This window comes from Aphanomyces astaci, assembly GCF_000520075.1.
Source record: "Aphanomyces astaci strain APO3 unplaced genomic scaffold supercont1.2, whole genome shotgun sequence".
Taxonomy (NCBI): domain Eukaryota; phylum Oomycota; class Saprolegniomycetes; order Saprolegniales; family Verrucalvaceae; genus Aphanomyces; species Aphanomyces astaci.
The window spans coordinates 2001285-2021494 of NW_009798265.1; the positions used below are offsets into that span (position 1 = coordinate 2001285).

Below are 20210 nucleotides of genomic sequence, written 5' to 3' on the forward strand. Positions count from 1 at the left end.
GTTGTGGATGAAACCTAAAGTAGTGACCAAGCCTTACGTTGGCCCCGAGCGCCCGGGAGGCCGTCTGCGCAAGCGCGGCCGTACGAGAGCGCGGATCTAAGCTTCTCACTTCACCGAATGATCTATCTTTTCTTCTTGTCGGGCAGCGGCAGGTAGGCCGTAGGCCGTGCCGCTCCCCCGGACGAGGCCTGTATACAATGACCTAGCATTATCCTAATTTACTCTCATCTATACTAATTAGGATACGAGGTATTACACAAATATCATTGCCCGATTCAGATTTTCGATTGTGGTGGCAAGTTGAGCCCGCAGTCGTTCAGGTGATACTGTCGAGGAACTGTTCATATCGCTCATTCAGACAGGAAGAAGCAACATCAAATAAAATTTAACCGTATCGCTTGGTTTCTTGTGATACGTTTAGTTAGTTCATCATGTTGTTTATGGTCGAGTAGAAACCATAGATTCGTAAAAGGCACACCATGAGTCTGGGGTTCCACCATTTGCACCAACGAGTTTGCAACATGCTCCCGAGAGTTCATTATACGAGCCTTCCGAGGTAAGAGGTTCTCGCCGCGGCAGCCGCGGTTCCCCCGCCCCACGCAAAATGCACGTCCATGCATCCGTCAACACATCTCATGGCTATACCCTAGGAACTGGCTAGGAACATGCATCAATCCACCATACGCAGAGCGCCCAGTGGCTCCAGAAGTCAGTAAAGCACACTGGAACACCGCGAGTACATACCAACTCCAAATCATCCTAGTGATTGTATGTGTCCCATTCACTTGGTTTATGGTTGTGATGGATTCGACTGGCTGCCGCGGTGCCAGTCCTTGAGCGCCTGACGACCTTGACAATTTCGACGTCATCTGTGGCGACACGGCCCTTGGGACGGTGTGCTTGCCGTGCAGCGTCGAGTGCGCGCGCGAAGTGATGGAAGCGCATGGCCAGTGCCTGGCCTGTCGGGTACACTTCCATGATATCATCAAGTCGTACTCTGGTTACTAGTAATTCTAACACATGGTATTATAACTATTAATGAGCATGATGTCCATCGAGTGTTGTTGGCGTGGTTCAAGAGGTACGTAACCATCCGATTGTTCACCGGAAGGCGAGCAGTTTCAAAACTGTTTCATCACATTTCACACTTACGAAATGTCCATCGACCATACGTCTTGAAGGGGGGTTGAAGTTATATAAGTCTATGGTACATCTGTCTATGCAAACGACTTTTCAAAGTGGGCAATCAGCTGTTGTGCGACCCAGAACGAAAACACGAGCTTGGGGCCGACCACGCCCAACTTGGGCAAAAGTCCCTTGAACAATGCACCCGGGCCTTCGTTCTTGAGCAAGTTGCTGATCACCTGCGCGCCGCTTTCAGGCGAGTCGAACGCCCGCGATTGGATGCGGGTCTTGATCACATCCAATGGTTGCGCCACTGCATAACAACGACACATTAGCAACAATTATAACAATAATAACAATAACGCACCAATGATACTGGACGAGGCACCGGCGATCGATGCGACAAAGTTCTGGAAAAACGTGGCGTCGTTGTAGTTTTCCAGCCCAAAGAGGTACTCCTTGGCGGCTGCGGACCCCCCAAATAGCGCGAACGAGCCAGGGGCGTTGCGGGCAGCCGTCCACCCGGCCCCGCGGTACAAGGCGAAGCCCTCCGTCTTGAAGATGTCGAGCACGCCGCGGCCGGCGATGGCGGCGGGGTTGGTTTGCGCGCGGATCTTGAGCACATCCAGCGGCAGCAATGCAATCTCACCAACGCCGATGAGAGATCCGGCGGTGGCGTGCATGAAGGTCTTGGCGTGCGCGTCGCCGAACACGTCCACGAACGTCTGCTTGTGGTGCTTGGTGATGTAGTCCTTGACCACGGGTTGCCCGCCGAATTTGTAAATGCGCTGCGAGATCTTGTACCCGGCAGCAAAGCCGACTCCGGGGAAGAGCGACGCGTAGCGCTGACCAAGGGGCTTGGCGGCAGCGTCGCGAAAGATCACTTCCGAAATGCTGAGATCCTACCGAAGAAGAGTGAGATGGAGAGAATCGAGAGATCCGTACCGAGCTCTTGTTAGTCATGAGGCGCTTGGCGACGGTGTCCACGGGATGGAAGATGGCGAGTTCCAACACGCCTGAGGCGGTGGAGCCCAAGAGGCGCGCCGCCACTTGGCCCGCAGAGAAGTCGGCTCCGGATTGGTTCTGGATGGCTACCATGATGGTCGAATTTATAAGTGATGAAAATGGGAGTTATGACCTCCAGTCAACCAACGGTGGCTAGATGAACATGTATAGTAAATCCAAGCTTAATTCGAAAGGAACATGTACTGTAGATTTGGAAACCGGATGAGTGATCCAATATCGAATATACTTGAAGTAGTAAAAACATGCATGAGATGATTGCGCAGATGGTCGTGGGAGGGCGGAATTACCACAACCAAGTTCAACCAGCCGAAGGGAGTCCATGGACGAATTTGCACTTGAGTATACAACGCTGTGATTGGGCCATCGATGCAAGGGTTGAAGTCGACATCGACCTGTCATGGGATGTGATGTGGCGCGCACAAAAAACCTCCGAGAACGAAACACTTCAGCGGCGACGGAGGCCGCAAACTTCATTGGGCTCCGACCGCGCATATAGTATCGGATGTGAAGGAGGCGAGTTGTGGGTTGATGATACACCTCGTTGTTGCGATCTAAGCTAAGTACGTACATACTCGACAGCAAGCAGTTCAACTGCGTTTTTGGAAAGTTGGGTTTTGCCTTTGCAAAAAGATGGTTCATTTTTCAGATGTCAATGAGAGTATCCGGATACCTACTCAAAGTGCACGTCGAAAAGGAGGTCAACATCGCAACGAGGACTAAGTCTTTTTACGTCTAGCGACCGAGTAGACAACACCATGCTGGGTGCGAGGAGATGACTCGTGCCAAAGCGACTGGAGGGGGGGGGCTTGACAAGCCCACGTGGTCCTTTCCTTGCTATAAACAATATCTCCCGCCTTGCTCTTCCTTACACTACCATCTACCTTCTGTCACTACACTACTAGTAACTAGTAAAGTTATCTTAGATCATCGACTTTTCACCATTGATCATCGACGATTGTCATCAACCAACGATCTTGAAACCAAAATCATCGACATCATGGACCTTCCTATCAACCGTCAACCTTGTTAGCTATCCACCCACACATACCTACCTTACAACTCTCCATCCTCCTTACGATGAACAATAACGTTACCTTTGATCACCATCCATCTTCCCTGTGATTATCGCCATCTTGGACGATCAAACCGGCCCTTTTCCTTGCTTGGTCTCCGAAAATAGGATGGCTGTCGACATGCACTTTACCTTTTCTCACACCTTTCACCTGCCCCTTGACCTGTCACAAGAAGTTGACCAAGGCGAATTTCGACATGTCTCATCTTTTTAGTCATTGCTCGCCCAATCACGGCCCGAGTATGAGGAAAACGAGTGATAACGTTACATCTAGAGCCATAACCGCACAAATTCACTTTTGGTTTTCCCATATATTGCTCACGTGATGTGTCCTCCTCGACACCTCTGCGCTTGGTGCTCCTTCCTACCTTTCCTTCCCTCTGTATATCCTCACTTCGTGAGACATTGAACCGCACATGATGGAGAAGGCCTTGCCCGTGCCATACGGCGAACGCCTTCAAATGCCAGTATTCTTCGGCTACCATGCCAGTATTTTTCAGCTCGCTAGCTAATCGTATGCATGGAATACGCTGTGGTGGACTCTTATTGGCTAATAATAGAAAGCAAAGACTTGAGAGTTTCATTACCACATTACCTTTGGTACCAAGTCATTGACAGACAACCAAGTTGCTTGACGTCACGGCAACATGCAAGACAGCACACTGCACCACCGTCGCAGCAAAGCTGCAGAAGACACTGCCTATGGTCACAGCAGCAGCCTGCATCTCCATGACGATGGCACCAGTCAAAGGAAGAGAGCGAAGGGTCACTTTGTACGGCTGTGGGTCGTACTCGCGTGGGTTGCTGGTCTCGTCGCCTTTACGTTTTGGCGACACCTGTGGCTTCCCAAGCCAAAGTCGTCGGACATCCCATTGCACGAGTTCTCGGAAGGTCGGGCGCGGGTATTCCTGGAGGAGCTGCAGAGCATCGAAGGGTTCCGCACCGTGGGCAGCAAGAGCAACGAGGAGCTGACTCCGGCGTGGCTCCTCGCGCATCTCCACACCTTCCAGCAACGCTGTGTCGCGCCATGTCAGCTGGACATCGAAGTGCAGCGGCCGACGGGTGCATTTGGCCTGGACTTCCTGTCGAAGTTCCAAAACGTATATGCGAACGTGACCAACATCGTCGTGCGCGTGCAGCGGACGACCCTGGACGAGAGCTCTACCCCCGCGATTCTCCTGTCTTCGCATTACGACGCGGCCGTTGGTGCCGGCGCCGCGTCCGACGACGGAGTGAACATCGCGATCATGCTGGAGCTGCTGCAGAACGTCGTGGCGTCGGAAACGATGCTGCCATCGCACAATGCGCTCATGTTCAACTTCAACGGCGCCGAAGAGACGATGCTCCAGGCCGCCCACGGATTCATCACCCAGCACCCGTGGAAGGACCAAGTCGCGGCGTTCATCAACCTCGAGGCGTCTGGCGCGGGCGGGCGGGAGCTGCTCTTCCAGACCGGCAGCGATATCCTGGCCATGGCGTACGCTAGAGGCGCGCCGTACCCGCATGCCAGCACCATCGCCCAAGAAGTGTTTCAGGTACTAACGTACTAGTACTACTACGAAGTACTAACCTATGACAGTCGGGCGTGATTCCAGGCGTGACCGACTACACCGTGTACTCGGAGCACGGCGAAGTCGCTGGCATGGATTTTGCGTTTATTGCCAACGGGTACGTGTACCACACCCCCCTCGACGACATCTCGCGGATCCAGCAAGGGTCGATCCAGCGGTTTGGCGAGAATATCCAGGGCACGCTGGCCGAGCTGTTCAAAGACCCCGCCGCCCTGCACACGATCAACAGCAGCGTTCGCGCCCACAGACACGTCTTCTTCGACTTGTTCGGCGTTGTGACCGTCACGTACTCGGAGGCTGTGGGCGAGTGGGTCAACTACCTCGTGGTCGTGCTGGCGCTGGTGTACTGCGCCATCTGGTCGCGGTTGCCGTGGGCGTCCAAGTGGCAGGGCGTGCTCCAGCTGATCAAGATGAATGCATTAGCATTTACATCGTCCATGTCTATGGCGGGGCTTCTCCTGGTGTTGGCCCCCATGTCCTGGTATGCTTCTCCTGTCACGCACCTCTGGGTGTTTATCTTTCCGACAGTCGTGGGCTACTTGACTGTGTTTCCATGTACAGAGGTATCAATATTATCGATGTAATCAGGTTATTAGAGTAGTAGTCGACTTATCGCATTGTGTAGACGTCGGCTGTGCAGTGGACGGAAATGTTTGTGGAAGGACTTGCACTGCTTTGGATGGCACTCAGTGTGCTGCTCATGGCCGCCGGAGTGCAAAGCGCCTACTTGAGCATCTCCTGGGTACTTTTATATGATAAATATATCATACTATTGATTACCAATCAAATATATCATTTTGATTTTTCAATCAAATATATCATATTGATTTTTCAATCAAATATATCATATTGATTTTTCAATCAAATATATCATATTGATTTTTCAATCAAATATATCATATTGATTATCAATCAAATATATCATATTGATTATCAATCAAATATATCATATTGATTATCAATCAAATATATCACATTGATTGTTTGAAATTGGGAACGTAGGTGCTGTTTCCGCTGTTTAGTTATGCCCTATTCCACGACATTGCCACCACTCGTGCGTCGTCGATTCGTACGTACTTGATGCCAAATGTCCTCGCATATGTCAAATGTCCTCTCATATGCCAAATGTCCTCTCATATGCCAGATGTCCCTTTTAATATACTAGGCACGACGTTGGCCCTGGTGGTCGGTCCTGCGATTCCACTGGTATACTTTCTTCAAGTGGACTTCATGGTACTCCAAGTGTTCATTCCGATCATGGGCCGAGTGGGCAACATCTTGCCAGTGGACTGCATCATGGCCGTGCTCTTGTCTATCCTGACCACGATCACGCTGAGTGCCATCACCCCCCTTTTATGCCTCGTGCGTCCATCTTCTTTGCATGTGCTTCACAAATACACGGTGCTTGGCTCGGTCGCCAGCGTCGTGGTCGCTATACTCAGGTATTTCTGCCCTCACGTCGTCACAGACAGATTCCGCTTTTTCAAGCGCGGTATATGTGTATAGCAATTCGTACTCGGCAGACTGCCCCAAGCGCCTGGGACTGAACCATATTTACCGCAACTTTTCCCAATTGAACCTTCCGGATGACTGGGGGATGTGGATCAACGCATGTGATTACCTGGGATTGGAGCCACTGAGACCCGCGTTTGCAAGCAACTCAAAGTGGAGCCACCGACTCCATGCCCCAGCGGGACCTGAGGCCCCCATCACCATCTTTGATAACTTTCCCTGGTAAATATATACCTATATATATATATCCAATGGTGTTGGATTTCTAAATGGCCACGACAGGTTTTACCCCATTTCGCACATCATCCCCGTCAAGCACACGTGGTACCTGCCCGCCAACCCCCCCGATGTCCAGACCATCCCGACCTAGTACGTGTACTACTACTACTAGTATTACTAGGTTCATATCGGGATTGCCTATTTGATTGACTCGTGTAGTGTGGACGTCGTATCCTCGTCATATGATGACTCCACCGATCGCCGTCAAATTCACTTCCGCTTCAACGGACCATCCCACGCAAATTTGTACATTGACGCCACCAACACGACCTTAACGGCCTGGTACGATTTTAAATATATTTAAATTCTATAATATATAATATTTCTAGGTCGCTTGGCCAAGGTCGTGATGGCGTCCCGCCTGCCGTGGACGAATGCTATATTTTGCAGCTCGCGTCTGGCAGTGCCACGTCATCGTTTCACTTTTGGATCGAAGTGGAATCGAACGCCACTTTGAACGTGGCGTACTGCGGGTTTTACCTGGATTTAATGACCGCCGACCTCGAGAAAACCATCGACACGTTGCCACCGTGGGCCACGCAGTCCCACGCCGTGGCTTCTTGGGGCATTTTGCAAGTGTAATTATAACCAATAAAGCCCACACATTTCGAATGGTATTTGTGAATTACCAGCCCATTTTCCGCTTGCCATTTTCCATGCGATGCGGCAAGACGCGCTTGGACGGGCGCTCCTTGCCCTCCTGGTTGGCCTCGTACTCTTTTTTCCGCTTGATCACATGCTTCTTTCCTTTGGGCTTGAGGTTCATCAGATCAAAGTACTCCTTTTCGTACGGCACGTCCACCTTGGCCTTGTCTTCCTTCTTCTTGATGGCCGCCAGCTTGGCCTTCTTCATGGCCGCCTTGGTCGGCTTGGGCGCGTCGTGGCTTGACTTGGCTAAGTAGGTCGACTGGATCTCGCTCAAGATGGCGTCGGTCACAGGTTCCATTGGCAAGGAAGCTGCTGCTGGCGACGTTTCGCACCAACTAAACACAACCGTATCGCAGTCGCTGTACGGGACTTTGTAGCTCGGGCAAAAGCTCCGGTCGAATACCAATGAGCGCACATGCGCCAGTCCGTGGGCAGTCGCGGCGGCGACCACCGCGGGAGTTTTGGTCGTCATGTGCACCTGTCCGTCCGACGACAGCGCCGCGCTGACCGACGCAAAGAACGAGTCGAGCGACGTGCCAGACTCGACAAAGTTCCAAATCACCCGATCGAACTGACCCAATGCACCCAACGCCCCAGTGTCGGCTTCGAAGTGGACGCGCACGCCTTGATTCTCGAGCTTCTTGATGCGTTTGGCCATGTCCGGCGACTTCTTGACGACTTGGGCCTTGGTCTCGGCGGTGGCAACCACCAATTGATGTGTCTCGTTCAGGTACCCTTTGAGGAGCGATGTCAACGCAAAGCCACCGTCGTGCACCACCAGCACCTTCATCTGCGGCTCCAAGAGTGGAAAGACTGGACTGGTGTCGATGGCCGCCTTGAACCGCGGACACAACTCAGGGCGCTGGTTAAGCATTGCGTCGGCATCACGGGCATGCACTACGATCTTGTAGCCACATGGTACGCACTTATTCCGCGCGCATTCAAGCGTCTTGGTCGACACATGCAGCCGCTCAAGGTTGCGCGCCTCTGTTGTCATGATTGTGATTCCGTTGGTTGGTGCGATCAAGTTCGGCTAAGTTCGAATTGCCTGTACTGTTGGTTGGCATGCGGAGACTCGATTAAGTTCGACAGAACCGTACTTAAAGAGTTGGTACTTGTAACTGCATGTAACTGTCAAAAAGGATGACAGCATGAACGGTAGTACCAGCCTCCCGACGATCCAGTGGAGTCCTTCGAAGATCTCCCAGGTGAAATGCAGACCCATTACGACTGCCAATGCTGCTCCGGAGATGGACGAGATGATGCTTCTCATGACGAGCATCCAAGACATCGATCGCCAGCGAAGTCTGCTCCTGAACAAAGTCCAACAGCGGTGCGCGTCATCGAGCTTGAGTCCAAAGAAGCGTCAGCCAAGATCTCTGTCTACTGTGGACTGTCGGCTGGAGCATCATCGTCTTTCAACCCCCGTAATATGTCGTCTATCACGTTCATCTGACAACCTCGGAAATGAGTAGCATTGGGACAAGGTGTTCCCGGAAGACGTCGTGCTCTGCACCCAGTGCGGCCTAGACATCCTTGTCCGAGCACTGAAACTGCACCATGTTCGTTGGACAGCATTCAAAGACGGGACGATAACATTCCGCTGTAGGATAACGAATGTACCCATCGACTGGTGCGGTGTTCCCAAGCAGGATGTACCGCCATCTTTAAAGCAATCTCAAGACAAGCACACGAAGCAAGCGAGTGCGTGGCCACGCGGCGGAATTCAAAATGGCTGCAATTGCAAGCACACGACCTGCAGCTCGTGTGCTGTTTGGACTGCGAAAGCGAAATCACCGTGCGAGCAATAAGTGCACATTTGAATGCAGAGTGCGTCAAACGTCGTGTGGCGTGCCCTCGGGCGTCTCTTGGCTGCAAGCGCACCGACATTCCGTTCGACCAGCTGGAAGTATGCCCCAACCCCTCTATATATAAACCCCGAACCTCCAGAACCCCGAAACCCCCAACACTATGAATTAGGTGCACGACACGGACGAATGCATTGTGGGTGTCCGACGGAGGGCGTTGCTTGCGTCCGCCGTGGCCACGAATCAATTGGTGCCTTGTGATTGGTGCAATCAACCTGTGGTCAAGGTAGTAGTGTGTTCGCTGTCGTCCATTCGTTTGAAGAGTGAATGTAGCGACATATGCTCGACCACAAGGAAGACGAGTGCATGATGCGGGAAAGGCAATGTCCCAATGCTCATGTAACTTAGTATCTACTACTCATTTTCGACCAACTAATCAAATTGACTACTAAGTAGTTGGGGTGTCGGGAGTGGGTTCCCGTGGGCCAATTCGACCAGCATTTGAAGAGCGAGTGCGTCGTGACTATGGAGCGTCATGCCATGGCGGACCAAGGTACGACTAGTAGTACTACTACTACCTTGGATCTAGTACCTTTGTAGCCAAGTTGAAGGACGTGCTGACGCCGTGTCGCGACTGCGGGGCGCTGGTCAAGTTACGTCATATGACGTTGCACCGATCTGCGACATGTCCTGCCCGTCTCGTGCCTTGTGTGAACGTCATCCACGGGTGCCAGGCGCAACTGCGGTTCCGCGACCGACATGTCCGTTCGTCCACCCACATCTAGTACTACTACTAGTATCTACTTGTAGATCCATGAACACGTGGACGTGTCCCCGGAAGCCAGGGCGGCCCTGCGCTTTGCCAGTCGAAGTGGGCATATTCGCATCGGCGGCGGCGACGACATCAAGCCGCCGTGGTGCGCCGAGTTTTGGGTGTGGCTCCACTCCAAGGAGGACGACGTGTTATACTTTATGGAGCAAGCCATTCGGTACATACTTTGTCTACCTAAAAAGAAGTGTGACACAGTGTGTAGATGGCAAGAGTGCGTTCGAACCACTACGTCGAGGTTAAAAGAGTGGCAGGACAAGCACAAACAGCTTCAAGAGACCCTCAAACAAGGAACAGTGTCGCATATGTCGAAACCCCTGGAAACAGACGCGCTGGAGATTGGCGAAGGTGCGAATATGTACCGTCGGATTAAGCGAAGCAAACCCCTCGTAGGCATCGCCGGCTGCAAGTCCATCTTGGCCGAAGCTCGCGCCAGAGTCAAGTCGCTGGTGGCGGACTCCTTGGTCGTGGCCAACACCATAACTGACCCTTCCGATCGCGATGAGGTAGCTAGCTGGCTGCTCCATATTGGTGTGGTTCGCTCAGTATCATTTACTAGCTGAACGCGGCAGTGCGGGCTCAGACGGAACGATTGCAGCCAGGTTGGACGGCGGACGACTGGGAATTGTATGGAAACGTGGGGAAATGGGCTGATCTAGTCAACCAATCAGCCAAGCCAGAGGAGGTAGAGATTCGACATCGGATTGGGCTTCTTAGACGAGTTGAGTAGGACCAACAGCACGCGAAGTGGCTGGCAAAACGCCAGCAGTTGCTCCAAGCGATGGAATCTCGACAACCGGCCGACCCCCGCGAACTCGCGAGGTTTCTCAAGCAAGCCAAGAAGGAGCTGAGCCGACTGGACGACAAGCTGGCCAAGTGCGTGGACGTCCCGCTGGCGCTGGTGCAGTCGGCCACCCACGGCTTCCACACGCTGGCAAGCTCGGCCACTGCCGGCCTCCACGTCATGGTAGTATGTCCATCCAAAATGGGCTTTTGATATGGGAGGTAGATGGCGTCCACAGGAATGCCAGGTGTCCACACGTTTGAAAGACGAGCCAAGTTCAACGTCGACCTGCCCCGCTGCCAATGGGTTCACATTGCTTACAACGCTGCAGTGTATGTGTGGATATAGTATATATAGGATGGTCACTAACGGGGGTGCTGCTACTATTTAGGGACCACATTAGTTTCTTTGTGAACGGCGTCAAGGCTACGTCGGCCAAGGGGTCGTTCCACCTGCCCGTGGCGTTGATCGGAGCCGAGGAGAAGGCCTTTCGCGGTCATTTGCAAGTACGCAATATGTCGTTATTCAGAGGGAGGTTGTTAACATGTAGTCATTGTAGGAAGTGCGCTTTTGGAGTCAGGACCGACCAGACGTCGCCACGAGCATGCACGACGTGCTGGGTCTTGTGCCAGAGTTAAGAGGGTACTGGACGTTTGAGGAGGGCGCGGGCGAATACGTGGACGACATGGCGGGCCAATTCCCTCGGTATACGAACATTTCATCTGTTGATGTCCATATTGAAGCTAGTTCTGTGGCCGTGAATGTGGACTGGGTGCGGTATTCCACCGCGACGGTCCAAGTGCTCGGAGACCCACCCACCGCGTCGTACCGCCAGCGAAACATGTGCAAAGTCGTCACGAAGCGGGCCTTTCTCGCCCTCAAGCACCACCAGCGAAATGGCAAAGTCAAGTGCAGTCTTGGATGCGGCCTAGAGGGTATTTATCTACGATATACTTGAAGTATGTCAGACTGCGTTGTCCATCTATACATACTTGAAGTATACATGGACAACGCAGTCTGACATGCGAGAACGTGATGCGTTTGTGCCTCGTCGCATGGGATGACGTGATACGAACGTTTAGTGGACACGAAACTCCTGGAGCGCCACCATAAACTCGACTGCCCCCATCGCACAATGATCTGCCGGTACACAAGTCATCGTGACATGCCTCGACGACTATGACATGGCTCTAGTGAGCCCTACTGCGGCCACGTCATCAAAGCATGCGACCAGCCAGCGCACGACGCCACGTGCGACCTCCGCCGTCTGCGGGATACGCTGGCGGCCGAGTACTACCGCAAGCATGAGTTGGTGCAATGTCCATTTGGATGTGGCCTGGAAATAGCTCGGAAAGCTCTGCCGAAGCACCGAAAGTCCGAGTGCTCCAACCGGCTGGTGCTGTGCGACAAGTGCGGCAGGTCGTACGTCCAGCGCAACACGAGGCGCCATGACCTACGTGAGTGCGACGCACCTCAAGTGCTCGCGACCAAACTCATGGTCGTCCGCGCTCGAACCCGCCAGGAATCCAGGGAACATCCGGGCCCCAGGCATCGCACCAAGTCAGCTGGAGATGTACTTTAACAACAGAAAAAGTAGTTTAACAGTCTGGTTGGGATTTTCGAGATAGCCTCTTGACGAGTTCGTACGCGGAAATGATAAGCACCCCAGACGGCCCCATAGACAGCACGCGCTAGAAATAAATGAAACATAAATGAAATAAATGAAAGATAAATGTACCGCAAACGCCCCCGACATGAGGCCCGCCGCGCCTTCTTTCCGGATGAGGTGGCGAAATGTGTCGATGGCGCCATATTGAGTGTACACTTGCGTTCGAGTCCGGATAACGTCCATGGGGTTGGTCACAATGGCGGTGAAGACGCCGGCGGTGCCCCCGCCAATGGCTTGAGCCAGGACTACACCCAGGACGACGAGTTATAGCACCATAACACATGGTGTTATAATTGTTACATACTCTGCTTGGACATGGGCTCCATGTCGAACGGAATGCTGGCGTAGTACAAGGGCCACACCGCTCCGTAGAAGCCCCACCAGATGCCGGACGACGGCGCGTACGTGAGCACCGAAGGCACGTAGCCCTTGTAGAACCCCAGCACGCCCTGCTGACGGAAGATCCCGCGGGAAATGTCCATGAGGCCGTGGCTCTTGACCTTGGAAGTTGCTTGGACACCTACCAATGACGTTGCAAACCTAGGAGCGACGATGGAACTGCCTACCTTGGCCATCGATCATCATGCGCTGGGACACGATGTCCAGCGGGACTATCACCGTTTGGTTGATCACGGACGCGGTAGCTCCAGAGATGAAGTTGGCCGTGCTTGGGTTTGTCTAGATGTCGACATAAGTGAGACGAGAGCGAGGAACGAAGAAAGGTGCGTGCCGTGACGGATTCCATTGCGAACTGGTTGACGATCTCGTACACGGTGATGTACAGGTTGCCGATGACGATGTTGAGCAGACTTGCTCCGAATCCTTTGTACAGCCCGAAGAAGCCTTCCTGTCGCACGATCTTTCGGAACGCATCAAAGGTACCCGTGTACAGTGGATGGCGTCGGCTTTGAATTTGCAATCGGGTCTTCACCAAGTTGCTGGGATACACAGCCGCGCGGACAAATACCATGACGCTAGGGCCCACGATATAGTACTTGGTCTTGTCCAGGTCGTCCCAGGCAATGCGATTCTCGAGCCCAGGCGGAAGTGCCTTGGGCTCGTCGGAACGCTCCGCCATCTTCGGGGCTTCGACGAGGTTCCTGCAAATCATCGACAACTTATCCGGAAAAACCAACCACTTCCGGATACAGCTGCTGTATCCGGATATATCCGGACTCTCGGCGTAGGTTGGGGCAATTGTGGAATTCGCCAATTCAAGTACACGATGGACCCGTCCGCTGCTGAACTTGACACGGACGACCGCCTCGACGTTGAAAACCACGAAGGTGTTGACGAGGAGCATGACGCGGAAGACAAGGCTTCCCAACCGACGGTGTCGCGTGAAGACCTTCCGCCCGCGCCGACTCGGCCACCCGTCCCGCTCCATGACATGCTGCAGCGCGCGGTGCAACTGCAGCTGATTCACGCCAACACGTTGACCGACTTTATCGCTCGAAGCTCCGCCGCAGGCATCCCCATGCCCATGATCCCGCCAGTCCAGGACACCCCATCCACAGGTATGATGATTGTTTGGAATCCTAGCATACGTACGTACGTCACGTCGTTGTACCCAGTGAACGACACCGAGCCGTTCACCCCGCTCATTCGATTAAACGTGAACCACAACCGCGCGACCTTTGGCGACTTTAAGCTCCTTGCGTTTGCCCTGAAGCGTCTAGCGATGCTCTCTGGCTTCGAAATCCGCGTCAAGTACTCGTCCAAGCGCAACAAACGCTGGGAATGCCGGGTCAGAGGTAGCTGCATCTCTCGCTCTCTCGCATGTTATATATTGGTACATATGTAGAGTGCCCGTTCCTTCTCAGCGGATACCGCAACAAGGACAACAAGGTGCACGTGACGGACATCGAGCTCATGCACAACCACGCGCTGAGCCACCCGCTGTACCCGTCCGCGCCTGCCGACGGAGCCACCGACGACGACGGAGTGCCCAAGAGTTCCGAAAAGGTGGCGCGCAACACGACGCTGTCGATCGAGCTCGTGCTAGCGAGTATGTTCGACTCGGAGACTGGGCAAGACGTGATGACCAAGGACCCCGAGGAGATGAGGCTCAAGTACATCCAGTCGATGCTGCTCCAGCAGTACGGCGCGACCATCTCGACGTCCATGGCATCTCGCGCCAAGAAGAAGTTCGTCGACATGTTCTACGAGCCATCCTCTGCCAGCTACCAGCTATTGCGGCCGTACTTTGAAAAGTGTGTGGCTGCCAATCCTGGCTCATTTTACCTCATTGACCACATCCCGACCGTCACTCCCAGTACGATTATATATGTATATATATATGATTCTATTCTCATGATTGGTTGCGGGATTATATATATATGAGTACTGTCGTATGATTCTATTTTATTAAAATCGAGCTAGCCGGCGCCTTTGAGTACGGCAGATGTCTGCTTGGCGTGGGTCCCGCGTTTCGCATGCTGCCCGATGCCGCGCCCGTGATTGTGTTGGAAGCCGCGCCCATGAACTCGGTATATATATATATTTATAATCAACTATAAATATATAATCTAATTTCACCGTAGGACATGAATAAAATTGGCTATTTGCTCGTGGCCAGCACCCGAGACTATAACAACGAGCCCATATATTTGGCTTTGGCCCATGTCCCCGCCACAGACGACGTCAACTGGGCGTGGTTCCTCCAGCATCTCAAGGACAACAACATCCCTATCTCCAAGCACACGACGTTCCTCACGGACGGTTCTATGGGTACTAGTTTTATCCTATTATTAATATTTCCATCCAGTACTATATATATATATATATTTCCATAGCGGTGACTCAGGCACTGCTGCAAGTGTTTCCGTACCAGCCCCATCGGTATGCGATTTTGCAATTGCTTCAAATGGTGTGTCAGATGAGCGGCCAAGCGCGCCTCACGCCCGAAGAAGAGCATTTGGTGCTTCAGATGGCCAGCAGCCTCAACATGGTAAGAAATCTCCAATATATATATACATTCCAAACATGAAAAATATTCCTAGGACCGGTACATGGAGTCGTTTTCGCTGCTGTGGTCGCTCAACAAGGGTATATATCTATATATATATATATATATATATCCCCTAAACCAAGCCACCACCACGGGTAGACCTGTGTCGATGCTTGGAAGGCATCCCCAAGGAACACTGGGTCGTCGCAGCCATGATCGAGCGCGGGTGGCCGACACTTCGCGACATATCCCTGCGACACTGTGTCGGGGACTTCGCCAAGTCGACGCTGGGCAGCCTCATGTGCAGCTGCAACCTCGTCCCATGCTTCTACCTCCTTCTTCTGTCGCTCCATCGGGCGTCCGTCGCCCGCTTCAACGCCATCGCCCTCCACAGCGACCTAGTTCTGCTCCCGTACCAGCAGAGCGTGCTCAACCAGCGCCTCTCCGAGTCCGCGCGCTTTGAGATCGTCGAGTGCCGGCCCCAGGAAGTGTACTTTGCACACGTCTTGTCCAATGTGCACCACAAGGCATACAAAATCGTCAACGTGCGCGATAACTCGTGCACATGTGGCGACTGGCAGCAGTTCCATCTGCCGTGTACCCATGGCCTCGCCGTCTTTGCCGCGCTCGGGCGAAATGTATGGGAATGTATCCACGACCAGTACTTTGTGCGAAAGCATAAACTGCTCTATTCGTTGTCGAGGTATATATATATATATATATTGGATGCCTTGTGATAAAGATGGTAGAAACACCCCCGTGGTGTCGCCGTCGCCAGTGGACTTGACGCCCGACCACTCGATGGACGCCCCCGCGGCGATGCTGGAAATCATCCGCAACCGACAAGAACAAGGAGCTACGCCCGACGGGTATATATATATATATATCCTGTGCTGTACTTATTAGTAATTACTAGGACCAACAAGAGCAAGCCAGGACCCCGCCCCAAGAAACGAAAGGAAATCAGCAACAATCCCCCCCCCGAGGGCGTGATCGTGTAGTGTAGGTTGGGGGTTTCGGGGTTTGGGAGTTTCGGGGTTTATTTCAACACGGTGGCCCCGAACGCCTTGGCATACGCGACCCCCGCGGCGTCCTTGAGCTTTCCCGCGGACGCCGCCACCTTTTCCGCCCCCGGGCGCATCTTTTCCCCGATTGCGTCAGTGGTTTTTTGGGTTTTGGTCAATAAATCTCGTTTCTGAAGGTCGTCTTTCAAGTCGGCCACGCGGTCGCCCACCTTGTAAATGGAAAAGTCCACTACAAACATAAGTCTTGCATGTTGGTCTTATTCCAGAATACGTACACGTCGCCGTGCGGATGGTCCGGTCCCCGTCATACGCCGCCACCTAAAGGCGGTATAAATGAAAATAAATGAAGAATTCGATTCAGTACCTGGAGGTCGTCCATATCGACGCTATCCCCCACGCGCTCCGAGTCGAGGGGTACTTGGTCGGCTGTGAACCGGTAGAAATGGTTGGTGCTCACGCGGTACACTTCCCCGCCAATCACCACGCGGTCGCCTCGCTTGATGCGCGCTGTCACATTTGACGATGTCTCAGCGTATTTGCTTCCTATTACCACATATTCCCGTTGAACCAAGACTTAAGTGGAGGTGGATTACCTTGCTTTAACGACACGAGACAGTCTGGCACGATCGTGGGGGTGGCATATACACTCTCTTTGGTGCGGCCACTGGTCGTGGTCAAGCACGACGACGTCACACCCGCCAACGTATACTCTTCGCCACATATCGTCTGAGGGATTTCGTTAGACTAGACGAAAATAGCATCACAGTACCACATGGTCGCCTTGTCGCAGTTTTTCAGTCGTGTCGCAGTCCACCCGGCACTCGGTCGACCCCCGCTCAAACGTGACCACGTGGCCCAGCTCCGTGTCGGCCATGCGCAGAGATGGCCCTTCGTAGCTGCACAAAGGATTATTTAATAAAATAAATGAATCATTTAAATTCGTACCGCCGATCCAGGGCAATGCAGTCGCGCGCGTACAAGTCGTTGGGGTTTGGACTGACAATGAACGACTGGTTCGCGATGAAGATCTAACACACATATAAATGAACGATGCAAATAAATGAATGCTGCAAATATACTACGTAGTATGAATGATCCATACCCATACTACGTAGTATGAATGATCCATATAAATGAATGATGCAAATAAATGAATGATCCATATAAATGAGGGATGCATATAAATGAAGGATGCATATAAATGAAGGTACCTCGTCGCCCTTTTTCAGCTGGCTTCGCAAATCGCCATCCGTGAACAGGACGTTCGAGCCTTGCACCAGACACACAAACCGACCCACTGGTGCCTAATAATATAAAAATATGTTATTATATATATATATTTGCGCTGACCTTGTACGCCCCCGCTCGGTGGGCTGCCGCCGCCGCCTTCTCCGTGGCCTTGACATATCGATTGCCAACGTAAAACACCGCCGTTCCAGCTAAACATCCGTGTTATAATATAAACTAATAACTTTATTATTACCTGGGTACGCTTCATCTAGTTTGGTGGCCAACGCCAGCACGTTGTTGTTTTCCTAATAATAATATGTTAACTGTGACCATATGAAGGTCGAGTTAGGACGTACGGCGTCGTGATCGTCGGCGATCGCATACGTTTGGGAGCCCAATTTGATGGTGTCGCCGGCTTTGAGTACCCGCACTCCATTTTGATACAAGAAAAGGCGGCCTAATCTCACCAAATCATATAAATATATATATATATATATATTGTAAAATGAGAGACCGTGGACGACGTCTGGGCCAGTGTTGGCCTTGTCCAGAGGTAAACTTGTGGCTGTGAGGCGTTTGAGGGGATTCGCAGAGATTTGGTACACGGTCGAGTCGACTTTCTAATATATTATTATTTTCAGCGTCCTTCCATTGAAATATATATCACCAACCACAAAGTCCCCACGACTGACGAGCGCCAGCAGACTCTTTGACGTTTCCAGTACAGCTTCTCCTTGTTTGAGGCTCACCACGCACTCGTCCACGGCCACGGGCGTCTGCGACAAGTACATCGCTCCATTCTCAACAGCATCGCATCTGCGACACGGGGAGATGGCCGACTGAGTCAGCCGGTAGCGCTCTCCGCCGATGATCACGGCGGTGTTTGGGTCGAGTTTTGGGATCTTCGAGTGAAATGTCACGTGACTGGACCCTGTTGCTACTGACACGAGGCAGTTTGGCACCTATATACATATATCTTTTATGGAAAATTATATATATATATATATAGTACGCGAATGCAAACGTCAGTGCTGGTGGCTCGGTACACGGGTTTCCCTTCTGCCTAATGGTACATTTATAAACCATGAGACTATATATATCCTATATAATATATATATCCTATATAATATATATATATCCTATATAATATAGATATCCTATATAATATAGATATCCTATATAATATAGATATCCTATATAATATAGATATATCCTAGTAGTATATGTTGGTAAGGATAACAACTGACCGAACTAGGTTTGGTGCGAGGGTGGTTGAGTGGCAGTTGCGTAGCGTGGAATCGCTTGGTGGGGTTGTGGGATACCTTGAACGCTTCGCCGTCGATCGTCTAAGGATAACGTCATCAGGATAACGTCATCGTCAGGATAACGTCATGGGAAAGGCAACGCACGATGACATCTCCTCGATGTAGCACATTCACCAACGACGACGTCGTCTCTGCATAGCTCGAGTCGTGAGCCAGCGTAACGACGCAGTCTGGAATTTGCTCCAGGCCGAACAGCACCTCTTCCAGCACCCCATGGACAGCCACTTCCGCCAGGCGAAGCTCTGTGCATGATTGCGTCATTACTAGTTAACAGGAGAGGTTTAGTACCTCGGGAGCCCTTGTTGGCGCCCTGAAGAAGCGTCCCCACCGGAGCTTCGTACACGCGCACGCGCTCTTCGTAGGATTTCGCAGTCGCGGCCAGATCGGACGCCGCCTGCACCCCCAGACCGACCATGCCGACGATGCCCTTCCCGACAGACCCCGCGGCGCTGTACACGTCATCCATGCTCGTGGGCACAGACACTTTGGGCATGTTCAGCGGCGTGTTGCGCTTGATAGACGTCATGGTGCACGTCTCGTTGTCGTTCACCCCAGGATTCACGCCACGCGGCGTCTTGAGCGACACGACCGTGGCCGTGAACATATCGTGTGGGTTTCGACTCACGACAAAGGTTCCTCCATTCGGCAACGTGAGAATGTCGCCTCGATTGACTGTTTCGCGGATGTCCGACGCCGTGCGCAGAAAGCTCTCGCCGCTTCGATGCTCCGCTTCCACGGGAATAGTCGTGCCGCTCACTTTGCGCACCGTCGCAGTCGTCTTGTCCTTAACCAAGCTTCCCAGCGACCGGACTCCTTGGGTCCAATACGACAACCCGGACGCACCCTTGTCAGTTGCCATGTCAGCGGCACGAGTCCAGAATCGAAATGGAGTCGAAGATGGAAAAGACGTTTGCATTACACAATCATTTTATCCAATTAGAATTCACTATTTCTAAATAGTCACATTGGATTGGATATAATACACATTCGACCGAGCAACAATTTCAGAGTGTATGTATGTATCCACAATTGTGCTGTCGGGACGAACTACTTCGAAAGTCACTACATGGTGCGGCGATCGTTGAGTCCAAGCCGATGGCGAGTGATGGGTTAGACCATCCATGCCTTGATGTACATACGTGATGTCCCTGTACTCCAACGCCAAGGCCCCATTGAGCACCGCCGACGGTTGGTCCGAGCAGTGGACGCCGTTGAGCGACCACGCCGTGCTGCTGAACGGGTACGTGGTAGACGACGAGTAGAGCACGAAGGAGTGGGTCGAGCAGAGTTTGTGACGAGCTTGTGTCGATGCCTCCATCGGCCAACCACATCATATAGTTAGGCCACCGCCAAACGA

At 52.4% G+C, this 20210-nt stretch overlaps 7 protein-coding genes across 10 annotated transcripts; 3 read left to right on the forward strand and 4 right to left on the reverse strand.

The window, feature by feature from the left end:
* Positions 1 to 1051: 1051 nt before the first annotated feature.
* H257_01601 (hypothetical protein) lies at positions 1052 to 2238 on the reverse strand. Its single transcript, XM_009824889.1, has 3 exons — positions 2071 to 2238; positions 1493 to 2027; positions 1052 to 1438 (listed from the first exon to the last, which is right to left on the reverse strand). The coding sequence occupies exons 1-3, from the start codon at positions 2221 to 2223 to the stop codon at positions 1218 to 1220; spliced, it is 909 nt and encodes a 302-aa protein (XP_009823191.1). The 5' UTR covers positions 2224 to 2238; the 3' UTR covers positions 1052 to 1217.
* Positions 2239 to 3819: 1581 nt separating this feature from the next.
* Positions 3820 to 7202, forward strand: H257_01602. 2 transcript variants are annotated; one of them, XM_009824890.1, is made up of 9 exons: positions 3820 to 4758; positions 4803 to 5357; positions 5420 to 5536; positions 5797 to 5863; positions 5939 to 6236; positions 6301 to 6528; positions 6589 to 6675; positions 6745 to 6867; positions 6915 to 7202. In XM_009824890.1, exons 1-9 carry the CDS (start codon positions 3871 to 3873, stop codon positions 7165 to 7167), a joined length of 2616 nt encoding a protein of 871 aa, XP_009823192.1. In that variant the 5' UTR covers positions 3820 to 3870; the 3' UTR covers positions 7168 to 7202. The 2 variants fall into 2 exon arrangements, with proteins under 2 accessions (XP_009823192.1, XP_009823193.1); XM_009824891.1 differs by having other exon boundaries at positions 5960 to 6236.
* H257_01603 (hypothetical protein) lies at positions 7180 to 8261 on the reverse strand. The gene has a single exon (XM_009824892.1). The coding sequence runs from the start codon at positions 8228 to 8230 to the stop codon at positions 7211 to 7213; it is 1020 nt and encodes a 339-aa protein (XP_009823194.1). The 5' UTR covers positions 8231 to 8261; the 3' UTR covers positions 7180 to 7210.
* A 113-nt stretch (positions 8262 to 8374) lies between these two features.
* Positions 8375 to 12267, forward strand: H257_01604. Of its 2 annotated transcripts, XM_009824893.1 has the most exons (18): positions 8385 to 8660; positions 8709 to 8795; positions 8843 to 9142; positions 9214 to 9327; positions 9375 to 9440; positions 9498 to 9594; positions 9642 to 9802; positions 9852 to 10030; positions 10076 to 10218; positions 10264 to 10376; positions 10430 to 10555; positions 10601 to 10837; positions 10880 to 10986; positions 11046 to 11160; positions 11214 to 11359; positions 11402 to 11589; positions 11737 to 11800; positions 11849 to 12267. In XM_009824893.1, exons 1-18 carry the CDS (start codon positions 8385 to 8387, stop codon positions 12234 to 12236), a joined length of 2907 nt encoding a protein of 968 aa, XP_009823195.1. In that variant the 3' UTR covers positions 12237 to 12267. The 2 variants fall into 2 exon arrangements, with proteins under 2 accessions (XP_009823196.1, XP_009823195.1); XM_009824894.1 differs by lacking the exons at positions 11737 to 11800; positions 11849 to 12267 and having other exon boundaries at positions 8375 to 8660; positions 11402 to 11691.
* H257_01605 (hypothetical protein) lies at positions 11638 to 13427 on the reverse strand. Its single transcript, XM_009824895.1, has 5 exons — positions 13054 to 13427; positions 12890 to 13001; positions 12628 to 12843; positions 12393 to 12568; positions 11638 to 12345 (listed from the first exon to the last, which is right to left on the reverse strand). The coding sequence occupies exons 1-5, from the start codon at positions 13399 to 13401 to the stop codon at positions 12253 to 12255; spliced, it is 945 nt and encodes a 314-aa protein (XP_009823197.1). The 5' UTR covers positions 13402 to 13427; the 3' UTR covers positions 11638 to 12252.
* Positions 13428 to 13536: 109 nt separating this feature from the next.
* On the forward strand, positions 13537 to 16546 carry H257_01606 (hypothetical protein). Its single transcript, XM_009824896.1, has 10 exons — positions 13537 to 13840; positions 13898 to 14077; positions 14128 to 14598; positions 14706 to 14812; positions 14867 to 15053; positions 15119 to 15273; positions 15326 to 15371; positions 15433 to 15976; positions 16023 to 16142; positions 16190 to 16546. Exons 1-10 carry the CDS (start codon positions 13549 to 13551, stop codon positions 16272 to 16274), a joined length of 2187 nt encoding a protein of 728 aa, XP_009823198.1. The 5' UTR covers positions 13537 to 13548; the 3' UTR covers positions 16275 to 16546.
* Positions 16127 to 19730, reverse strand: H257_01607. 2 transcript variants are annotated; one of them, XM_009824897.1, is made up of 16 exons: positions 19142 to 19730; positions 18938 to 19095; positions 18776 to 18874; positions 18541 to 18591; positions 18200 to 18490; positions 18043 to 18148; positions 17885 to 17985; positions 17782 to 17833; positions 17649 to 17737; positions 17510 to 17602; positions 17244 to 17326; positions 17068 to 17194; positions 16892 to 17024; positions 16663 to 16841; positions 16574 to 16616; positions 16127 to 16527 (listed from the first exon to the last, which is right to left on the reverse strand). In XM_009824897.1, exons 1-16 carry the CDS (start codon positions 19710 to 19712, stop codon positions 16313 to 16315), a joined length of 2391 nt encoding a protein of 796 aa, XP_009823199.1. In that variant the 5' UTR covers positions 19713 to 19730; the 3' UTR covers positions 16127 to 16312. The 2 variants fall into 2 exon arrangements, with proteins under 2 accessions (XP_009823199.1, XP_009823200.1); XM_009824898.1 differs by having other exon boundaries at positions 16127 to 16616.
* Between the last annotated feature and the right edge of the window lie 480 nt (positions 19731 to 20210).

Coding starts and splice junctions, on each gene's coding strand:
- H257_01606 (XM_009824896.1), top strand. CDS start 13,549: ATGGACCCGTCCGCTGCTGAACTTGACACGGACGACCGCCTCGACGTT. Junction 15,054..15,118: donor CCTCACGGACGGTTCTATGG/GTACTAGTTTTA, acceptor ATATTTCCATAG/CGGTGACTCAGGCACTGCTG. Junction 15,977..16,022: donor CTGCTCTATTCGTTGTCGAG/GTATATATATAT, acceptor TAAAGATGGTAG/AAACACCCCCGTGGTGTCGC.
- H257_01603 (XM_009824892.1), bottom strand. CDS start 8,230: ATGACAACAGAGGCGCGCAACCTTGAGCGGCTGCATGTGTCGACCAAG.
- H257_01601 (XM_009824889.1), bottom strand. CDS start 2,223: ATGGTAGCCATCCAGAACCAATCCGGAGCCGACTTCTCTGCGGGCCAA. Junction 2,028..2,070: donor TCATGACTAACAAGAGCTCG/GTACGGATCTCT, acceptor CTTCTTCGGTAG/GATCTCAGCATTTCGGAAGT. Junction 1,439..1,492: donor TGCCTCGTCCAGTATCATTG/GTGCGTTATTGT, acceptor GTTGTTATGCAG/TGGCGCAACCATTGGATGTG.
- H257_01602 (XM_009824890.1), top strand. CDS start 3,871: ATGCAAGACAGCACACTGCACCACCGTCGCAGCAAAGCTGCAGAAGAC. Junction 5,537..5,796: donor CCTACTTGAGCATCTCCTGG/GTACTTTTATAT, acceptor TTGGGAACGTAG/GTGCTGTTTCCGCTGTTTAG. Junction 6,237..6,300: donor GTCGTGGTCGCTATACTCAG/GTATTTCTGCCC, acceptor ATATGTGTATAG/CAATTCGTACTCGGCAGACT.
- H257_01607 (XM_009824897.1), bottom strand. CDS start 19,712: ATGGCAACTGACAAGGGTGCGTCCGGGTTGTCGTATTGGACCCAAGGA. Junction 19,096..19,141: donor CGCCAACAAGGGCTCCCGAG/GTACTAAACCTC, acceptor AATCATGCACAG/AGCTTCGCCTGGCGGAAGTG. Junction 17,327..17,509: donor AGCTGAAAAAGGGCGACGAG/GTACCTTCATTT, acceptor TATGTGTGTTAG/ATCTTCATCGCGAACCAGTC.
- H257_01605 (XM_009824895.1), bottom strand. CDS start 13,401: ATGGCGGAGCGTTCCGACGAGCCCAAGGCACTTCCGCCTGGGCTCGAG. Junction 13,002..13,053: donor TCGCAATGGAATCCGTCACG/GCACGCACCTTT, acceptor GTCGACATCTAG/ACAAACCCAAGCACGGCCAA. Junction 12,346..12,392: donor TCATGTCGGGGGCGTTTGCG/GTACATTTATCT, acceptor ATTTATTTCTAG/CGCGTGCTGTCTATGGGGCC.
- H257_01604 (XM_009824893.1), top strand. CDS start 8,385: ATGAACGGTAGTACCAGCCTCCCGACGATCCAGTGGAGTCCTTCGAAG. Junction 9,803..9,851: donor TGCGGTTCCGCGACCGACAT/GTCCGTTCGTCC, acceptor ATCTACTTGTAG/ATCCATGAACACGTGGACGT. Junction 10,838..10,879: donor CTGCCGGCCTCCACGTCATG/GTAGTATGTCCA, acceptor TATGGGAGGTAG/ATGGCGTCCACAGGAATGCC.